The following is an 8567-nucleotide window of genomic DNA, read 5'->3' on the forward strand; positions in this document are numbered from 1 at the left end:
ATTTATACAACCCCCTAAAAAAACAACTATCTCTTTAAGCATTCTGCCAGTTTTTTATTAAAAGTAGAGGAAATCATCAGCCAATCTCCTCGATCTGCAAAGTTTGATCTACTTTCACTCAATATATCTCTGCGGTCATTGGCCAACCAGGGCAGAGTGTCCATGTTTCCATTGGCTAGCCGGTGATGTGTTCATGTTTCCATTGGCAAAGGCTCAAAGCTTACCCCTGCCTCACGAATCCCTGAATAAACAGAACTCCTGGAAAAAGCAGAATAGTTCCCCAGCAAAAAGGAAAACAGCCCCTCCCTTCATTCTCTTTGTTTGTGGGACCACTTTCGGTCATTCAGGCTGGTATTCGTTTAAAATCAGCAAATCAGAACTCTCTTTAGGGCCAAAACGTTTTACAAAAACACTTTTAGGTGCTTTAACTGTGAAATCCACTCCCTGGATCTGAAGAATGTTCTTTTTGGTTTGGTGTTATTCCAGCATGAATGGTTCCTTGTATTTTTGTGAAATAGTATTCGAAGTTTGGCACAAATCCCCCAACGGACAATCTAGTGTTTAAATCAAGGCTGCTTGAAACTCTAAACACAACTTCCTCTTTGTCTCTCAGGCTATCTGTTCGAGAACGACTCCCGTGTTGTTCCAGAGAAGTTCGAAGGTGAGCCTGAACACCAAAAATCAACATTCACACGTTTTCAGCTGGTTGTTTAGGACCACAGGTAGGAAATCTCTACACTTCAGTGTCAGCTTATAGACACCTGAGATCCTTGGGTAAGACGTAAACAGGTCCGTGCACTCTGAAGGATCTGGTTTCATCATACGTGGTTCGTGGGGCTCCTCTGTCACAGAGACAAACAGTTTCCCATGGTGTAGCCGGTTGTTGACAATAAAAGAGATTAAGTGAAAAAGCCTGAGGTGTCACCGCTGGTTGAACTGTTGACGTGTGCGAGTTCAACGAGAGACGACGGCAGTAACTTGGCCACGCTTCTCAGGTTCCCACATATAGATGTGTGACAACAACAAACCAAAAAACAATCGCTGTGCTTATTTATTAATTGCTTCATTTAATGCTGTTTTCATTTCTGACCTGAATTACCTTTAATTTACCTTCTCTTACATTCAAAGTGCTTTTTTTGTTCAACATACAATTGCTTTTATTTAAAAGTAATTTTTTTCTAATAAGTTTTAATAAATTTTATGTTGGTCCAGAAACATAAAACATCAACTCTAGATAAGCTGAAGATGTTTGGACTATTTAAACATGATAAAACTATCCCTTTAATACAACAGACCTTTAATTTAAAATTAAATATCTAAGAGTTATGAAAGTAAATACCTTATGATTGATCAGTCAGAGAGTGGAGAAACTTCTGTCTCCATCTTCTTTCCTCAGTGACTGATGAGGTACAACTATCTGACAGAACATCACTTCAAAAATGACCAGACTGTCTCTTTAATGCACAGATTAATTACCTTGTGGAAACAGACCATAAGTGTTACATCCAGAATGAAACCTTTCCTCCGTTCTGCGTCCAGGTGAGGTCAAACAGGAAGGCAGCGGTGTCTTTCGCGAAGGCATGCCTTACCAGCGCCGTGGCTCGCTGCAGCTCTGGCAGTTCCTCGTGGCTCTCCTGGACGACCCGAGCAACGCCCACTTCATCGCCTGGACCGGCCGCGGCATGGAGTTCAAACTCATCGAACCTGAAGAGGTACCACTGAATTCTGGTTCTGTTTTTTATCTTCTAGGAGAAATATTTGGTTTTCATCCAACAGCCATTTAAATGTGCTTATTTTTTAATGTAATTAACTAATTAAAAACAGAATTAATCAGTTTTAGCATCAGCCTTCACTGCTCAGATAACTACTTTGCTCTCTGCCTTTATCGCAGAAACAATTGGGACATTTAGAGTAAATAAACAAAGCGTCCAGGTAGAGACAAGGAGCAAAATGGGACTCGATATAAAATTTTAGGACAGCCACCAGCTCTCTCAGCACATCTGACATCTAAAACAGACTTTACAGTAGGATGTCTAACGTTTAAACTGAGTTTTGGTATTTTCTAAAGCAGAGAAGAGAAAAAATGGGAAAAAATGACCAATCTATTGTTGTGGGAATAGTAGAAATAATCCAATAATCTTTAGGTTTTCTGTGCAGGTATTCACATTTTCTCTTCAAATCTTAAGATAATGATTTAAAATTTAAAGGTTCTGATTGCTTAATATGAAATCTATCATCTATCAGTTATTAGGTCACAAAGTTTTAATCAAAGCTCACAAATATTGTCCAGACTTTGTTTTTGTTTGATCTTCATGCCTTTACAATAAATACCTTTAAATGTATCAGTTACTTCTGGATCATTGTGGTCCAGTTTCCTGCACAGATGTCATCTCGTTAATCTAATCCTGATTTAAACAGAATAGTGTTTATTCGTCAAATATTTTTTATTTTATTTTATTTCTGCTGCATTTGAAGGAGTTACCCAGATTACAGCTGCTAGGAGTGGCTCGCCGTCGTCGCTTCCATTAGACCTCCATTCATTATTCAGAACATGAAACAATGAATTGACAAACGAAGGACGATCACAGAAATACCGAACAACCTCGTTCTCCTTCACCTGCTGCAATTAAGTCAGGACCCATTCTCAGTCTTTAAGTCTGCTGTTTGATTGGTTACAGCAAACGGCGCCCTTCTAGGTGAGTTTTAAAACGAACGGGTCCATATTGTGTTTTCCATTGTCCCTTTACTTTGCATTAAAAATGAATGGGCTAAGAGTTTTACAAGAGCAATTAGGGCTGAGAGCGCACTCAGAGATGAAACGGGGCTGCTGGCTGCGTCGCCACTGTGGGATACAACCTGTCTTCTGTCATGGATATCAGTGCCCCATCCCCCCCAATCCCCCTGCTCCACAGTTTCTGCCCTCCCGAACATTAAAGACACGCACGGCTGCAAAACGGCTTGATTTACTCCCCCTCAGACACTACTTTTCTATCGGAGTTGGCAGCACTTTATCAGCTCAGATGAGAGTTTAATTGAGGGCTGGAGCAACATTTTATGGCTGTTCTCTGACAGCCATCACTCCCCGTTTCTCTGCAAACACTGTGGGACTCCGGTTACATTCAAGTGGTGATGGGTTACATAAAAAGGAAGTGAATCCACATGTGGAGACTCAGCCCTGGTCTTATCATGTGGACACAATTGAATTTGAGAGCAGAGGAGAGTTTGATTTGCTTCTGAGGACCCTTAGTGGTCACCGTGCTGTATTACAAACACCTGTTAATTCAAGGCCTAGTATTCCTTAACTGTTTTCTCTAAAGTTAATACGCTGTGGCAGCCATCTTGAAGTGGGTTGACTCCAAAAGTTGATCAAATGTAGATGTTCTTCCAATAATTTTGAGTTTTATTGACATCCATCCAGTGATTCTTGACATATTTTGCATCATTTCCCTACCATCTCTTTTAGCAGGGGGCAATACTGAGAATTTGGGAACATAAATGTTGGATTTAAAACATGTAACAACAGTATTTTCTTTTCCTCAGGTTGCCAGACTGTGGGGCATGCAGAAGAACCGTCCTGCCATGAACTACGACAAGCTCAGTCGCTCTCTGCGTTACTACTACGAGAAGGGAATCATGCAAAAGGTACAAAACGAGCAACAACACAACTTCAGCATACAGGTTAAAATCAAAGGGTTGGATGTTCGGCTCTTTGACCCGTCCTTCATGAGGTCCCTCTCTGTGCAGGTGGCGGGGGAGCGCTATGTTTACAAGTTTGTGTGCGAGCCCGAGGCGCTCATCTCCCTGGCCTTCCCCGACAATCAGCGGCCCAGCCTGAAGGCCGAGTTCGAGCGTTACGTCAACGAGGAGGACACTGTGCCCCTTTCACATCTGGACGAGGGAGTGCCCTACAACCCAGAACAACCCCCCCAAAACATGGGCCCTCAGCCCTACTCCAAAGGCTACATGTACTAAAGCCAGAACCCCACCCCTGCCCTCTACATCCCCTTCAGAAATCCTCCCGTTGCACCGACCCATCATACACATCCTGACCCCGCCCCCAGCGCCTCTTGCACACGCCCACCCCTTCCACTTGTATATAAGGCTATGGTGCTTTTGTTTTAAATTAATCTCAATAGGGATTGTTTTTGTTTTTAAGAGCTAAATTCCTCTCACATCTGAGGCTTATTCAGTACTTAAACATGACTGGTTGAAAAGATTGCTTAATAATAAATACCCATAATAATACCCCAACTAGAGTCTTGATGATTCTTTTTGTCGTGCCTTTTTTAAATGTCCACCACCATAAAAGACAGGCGATCATGTAATTACCTGTGTTTTAGCATAAATGAACCACTGGACAGACTTTAATGAAACTCAAGTATCCACAATTAACCTTTGGAGTCAATCCAAGCTCACTTAAAGTTTGCTAAAGCTGAAGAACTACACCATCTGCTGGTCATTCAGGGTATTGCAGTCATGTAAAAAACATCAAATGTCCCTACTTTTCAGCTTGAATAGCAACCAAAGTCCTCAGCAAACCTCCGGATTTTAACCTAACAAAAAACTGCAGAGACATAACATTCTGAAGGACCCACATGAGCTTATTTACAATTACTTGATTAGTTTTTTCTCTAAACTCTTCTTTTCTATCCCTGGAATATCAACAGGATGGAAGAAGAAGAACTGCAAACTAATAAACATGAAGCTTTCCATTTTGTTTCAGAGATGAGCTGCCAGGATGATTAACTTCACAACAAGATTATAAAAACAGTCAAAGTATGATTCAGAGGTTGTAGCCGGAGTGGAAGGAACTTGTGAAACATTAGATGCCCCCGCAGGCTGCAGAGGACTGAGTCATAGTGAATTATATTTGTTTGGGCTGATAGAAACATCTGATAAACATCTCCAGTTGGGATATGGTAACAGAGGAACAGGCCTGGCTCAGGAGTTATGGTGGAACATTTATCTTAAATATGAAATCTGACAGATTGGCTTTGCTTTTTAATTAGTTTCTGGCTGGAAGGAGAATTTGTGTCAGAAAGATTTGCAGCCGGAAGAAAAAACCTGCTGTTGGAGCCGTTTGTTGGCTTAAAAAACACTCAAACAAGTAAATTAAGATCTTAAGTTGTGCTTTTTGTTAAACTCTGCGCTTCTGATTAAACAAACTGAAGAGAGATTTGGAAATATTTAGGCTGTGAATAAAGAGAAAAATTCTGTTTTCAGTAAAACAGAGTTTAACACATAGGGGTTAAAAGGTTTCTAACTGCAGACTATTTGGTTAATAACAATTTTGAAAGTATTTACTTGAGAAATACTAATTACAATTTGTTGCTGGAAATAAGTTTGAAAATTCTATTTAGTTATATCTTATATTTGAGGCTTGATTGAATGATTTATTTAAGAGAAAAATGCCTGAATAGAGCAGTAATTACATATATAGTCCTTTATCTATAAAAGAAGTAATATACAAACTTTAAATACAAGTTAAATGATTGTAAAACCTAACGTGTCTCACCTGTTTCTTACTAAAACCCAGTTTCTCTTTCCAAAATGTTTCTAATGATCTAATTTTCCATCACAGCAGAATTAAACAAACATTGAGAAACTTCTGCATTTATTAAAGAAACTTTCAGCTGCTTCATGTTTGGTCTGATACACTGACGAGGACTGTTACGAGTCATTTTACAAAAACCTTGCACCACCATTTATGTCTGACATCAAAGAATTAAAAGAGTAAAACATAAAAGCCCAACTAATAACTTCCCTCAGGTCCGTTTTTAGGCAACATTACGTGATTCCAATTTAAAGAGAATAAATAGTCCATCGGTTTACAGATATCCATAAAACCGCTCTTAAGTGACAGATTGTTTGGTTTTTGTACAAAGTTTACAAATAAAGGAAGTAAGACCACATCTTGAAGGGGACCCCTAACCCTCCATTCTGCCCCGAGCTGATACAGTACCGCGCTGATGATGGCGTCTCTGCTGGAGATCCGTGACATCAGCCGCTTCAGCGGCGCCTGAAGGCGCGGGAGATTCTCCAGGCGTTGGGTTCCTCGTAGCGGTTGTACAGCGGTTCGAGGCGTTGCTGTTTCTTCTGCTTGCTGAGGCGCGTGGGGTCGGACACTTTGAAGAAGGCGGGAGCGAACTCCACGAGCCAGCGAGGATCGATGGTGGTTACCTCCCGCATGTACTCCTTGGTAGTCAGGACCAACTCGTGGTACACGACCCTGTGGAGATCAGAGGCAACACTTTAGGTTCAGGTACCTTCAAATGGGAAATTACATAAAAAAACCAAACTCTTATTTCATCTGAAAGCTGGAAATTTAGACAAAAGCTTATAACATTAGCTTCAAAAGCTAATAACAGAGATGTGGACTGACAGTAAAGCTCTAGAATAAAAAAAGATGCATTTCCTCCTTCAGCTGATGGCGCCCGCGGTGCAGCGTTTACGCAACATGAACGGATCTGAAGGAAACTCAGAAAGGAATCCCTGGATGAACATCTACACCTGGTTAACTTCTGGAGTCAACTTGATTCAAGATGGCTTCAAGAAGTCCACAAGATGTTTCTGTTTCAAACTCTGGCGTATGCATTCTTTCAAAGAATGCCTGAATTGTATATTACAGCTTCGAGGGTTAATGAGGATAATCCTTGTTTGAACTGAGATGTGCTCGTACCACTCAGGCTGCCGGTTGAACAGAGCACTTGATGGGTGGATGTAAACGACCTGCTGGTCTATGAGGGTTCTGTAGCCCTCCTGAGGATCCTTCTTGGCTGCATTTCTGAAGAAACCACTGCAGATGGCCTTTTGGACTCGTACGGTTGCTTTGCCACAAGAAACCACATCCAGTTTGTGTCTGCAGAGAGCGAGAGAGAGAAGAAATAATAATTATAACGTTCACATCGTTCAGTGTTCTTTGATGGGAAAATGTAAGTGATTTCTACCTGTCCATGATGCCCAGCATTTGTTTGCGGATGTCCTGAGCTCTGCGCAGGGAGCGAGCCTGGATGAAGTTCTCGTAACACCAAGGGTTGGAGAACTTGTTGTTCTTCCACGAGTTGTACACGGCCAGCAAGGTGAGGTGATCGCCCTCAGGCTGGTGGAACTTCGCCTTCTTCTGGTCGGCCAGGGCCTGCTTGTCCTGAAACGCAACAGCACCGGGTCCAGTTTACACCCGAACCAGTCAACGTTCTTTTTATGAGAACTTTCTTTGCAAAAACTGAACCGTATCATGTCAGTCAGCTCATGATTAAAAGGAAATTAAAACTGCTGAAAGCTTCTTCTGAGTCTGTATGCTGTAAGAACTGTTGTGGTGAATGTACCTTCGGTCTGTAGAAGACATTCTGAACAGACAACATTGACACAATCGTGAGCATCTCTTCACTGCAGCCCAGATGGACGGACATGATCAGCATCTTGCACAGCATGGGCTCCAGAGGGAACTCAGCCATCTAGGATAGAGTCGGTGCAGAAATTCAAAATAAGGCAGGAGGAAAGATTAACCAAACTAGTTGTAACATTTAGAAGCAGAACTGCACCCTTCGACCGAGCCGTGTGAGTAAGCCCTCATCGTCCAGAGCTCCCAGAGTGTAGAGCTGCTCCATGGCTGTGATCAGCGTCTCCATGGGAGGAGCGTCCATGAAGTCGAAGGACAGGAGGTCATTGATGCCCATGGCCTGGCAGAGGGGAGGGAAAATGAGTCTTATACACTGAACTGAACTATGAATTCTCAAAGCCTTTAAATAACAGAAAACAAGACGAATAATAACGGCCGATCAGACCTTCAGAGACAGCACGGTGCTGGCCAAGTTAGTCCTCTGGATCTCGGGCACGTTGGTGGTCAGCATCTCATCCCTGTAGGCTCTTTCAGTGTAAAGTCTGTAACACTTCCCAGGCCCAGTTCTGCCGGCCCGACCTGCCCTCTGCTTGGCCTGAGCCTGAAATCAAGTTTAGCATTAGTTTAATTTTACTTTCCTTAATGAACTTATCTGAAAACGTCTTTCGTATTCTCGGACCCGGTACCTGTGAGATGGGAGTCACCACCAGCTGGTCAATGCCGGTCTTAGAGTTGTACACTTTTTGCTTGACGAAGCCAGGGTCCACCACATAATAGATCCCATCGATGGTCAGGGAGGTCTCTGCGATGTTTGTAGCAATAACAACCTAAAAACAAGAAGATCAGAAGCCATTTTTTATTGGTTCTAAAAGGAATGTCTTCAAACCACTTCGCTGATCACATTTATAGGAAATATGAGATGCTAAACATTCTCGCACAGAAAAACTAATTCATAATTCAAGGCGAAATAAAACAGATTTGAGGTTGAACATTTGCACGATGTACAACTAGAAATAAAATAAATAAATAAACAAACAGGCCAAGGCACCCTCTCCCTGGGCTGCCACCTTATCGTGGTGGAGGGGTTTGAGTGTCCCAATGATCCTAGGAGCTATGCTGTCAGGGGCTTCATGCCCCTAGTAGGGTCACCCAAGGCAGACAGGTCCTAGGTGAGGGGCCAGACGAAGTGCAGCCCAAAGACCCCTTATGATGAACATAAATATTGGAC

The 8567-nt window shown here is 42.3% G+C and overlaps 2 protein-coding genes across 2 annotated transcripts in view; one reads left to right on the forward strand and one right to left on the reverse strand.

Annotated features, from left to right (window-relative positions):
- Positions 1-4251, forward strand: part of etv4 (ETS variant transcription factor 4) — a 34399-nt gene extending 30148 nt beyond the window's left edge. Inside the window, exons 9-12 of the mRNA XM_017435405.3 lie at positions 614-661; positions 1540-1712; positions 3541-3642; positions 3745-4251. Coding sequence (XP_017290894.1) covers positions 614-661; positions 1540-1712; positions 3541-3642; positions 3745-3972 — 551 coding nt within the window. The 3' untranslated portion in view covers positions 3973-4251. The remainder of the gene's footprint in view (positions 1-613; positions 662-1539; positions 1713-3540; positions 3643-3744) is intronic.
- A 1345-nt stretch (positions 4252-5596) lies between these two features.
- dhx8 (DEAH (Asp-Glu-Ala-His) box polypeptide 8) overlaps positions 5597-8567 on the reverse strand; it is a 13889-nt gene continuing 10918 nt past the window's right edge. Inside the window, exons 17-23 of the mRNA XM_017435395.3 lie at positions 8026-8166; positions 7785-7940; positions 7542-7679; positions 7326-7454; positions 6948-7144; positions 6680-6859; positions 5597-6229 (exon numbers count right to left, since the gene is read on the reverse strand). Of these exons, the coding sequence (XP_017290884.1) occupies positions 6010-6229; positions 6680-6859; positions 6948-7144; positions 7326-7454; positions 7542-7679; positions 7785-7940; positions 8026-8166 (1161 nt within the window). The 3' untranslated portion in view covers positions 5597-6009. The remainder of the gene's footprint in view (positions 6230-6679; positions 6860-6947; positions 7145-7325; positions 7455-7541; positions 7680-7784; positions 7941-8025; positions 8167-8567) is intronic.

This window comes from Kryptolebias marmoratus, linkage group LG17 (assembly GCF_001649575.2).
Source record: "Kryptolebias marmoratus isolate JLee-2015 linkage group LG17, ASM164957v2, whole genome shotgun sequence".
Lineage (NCBI taxonomy): Eukaryota > Metazoa > Chordata > Actinopteri > Cyprinodontiformes > Rivulidae > Kryptolebias > Kryptolebias marmoratus.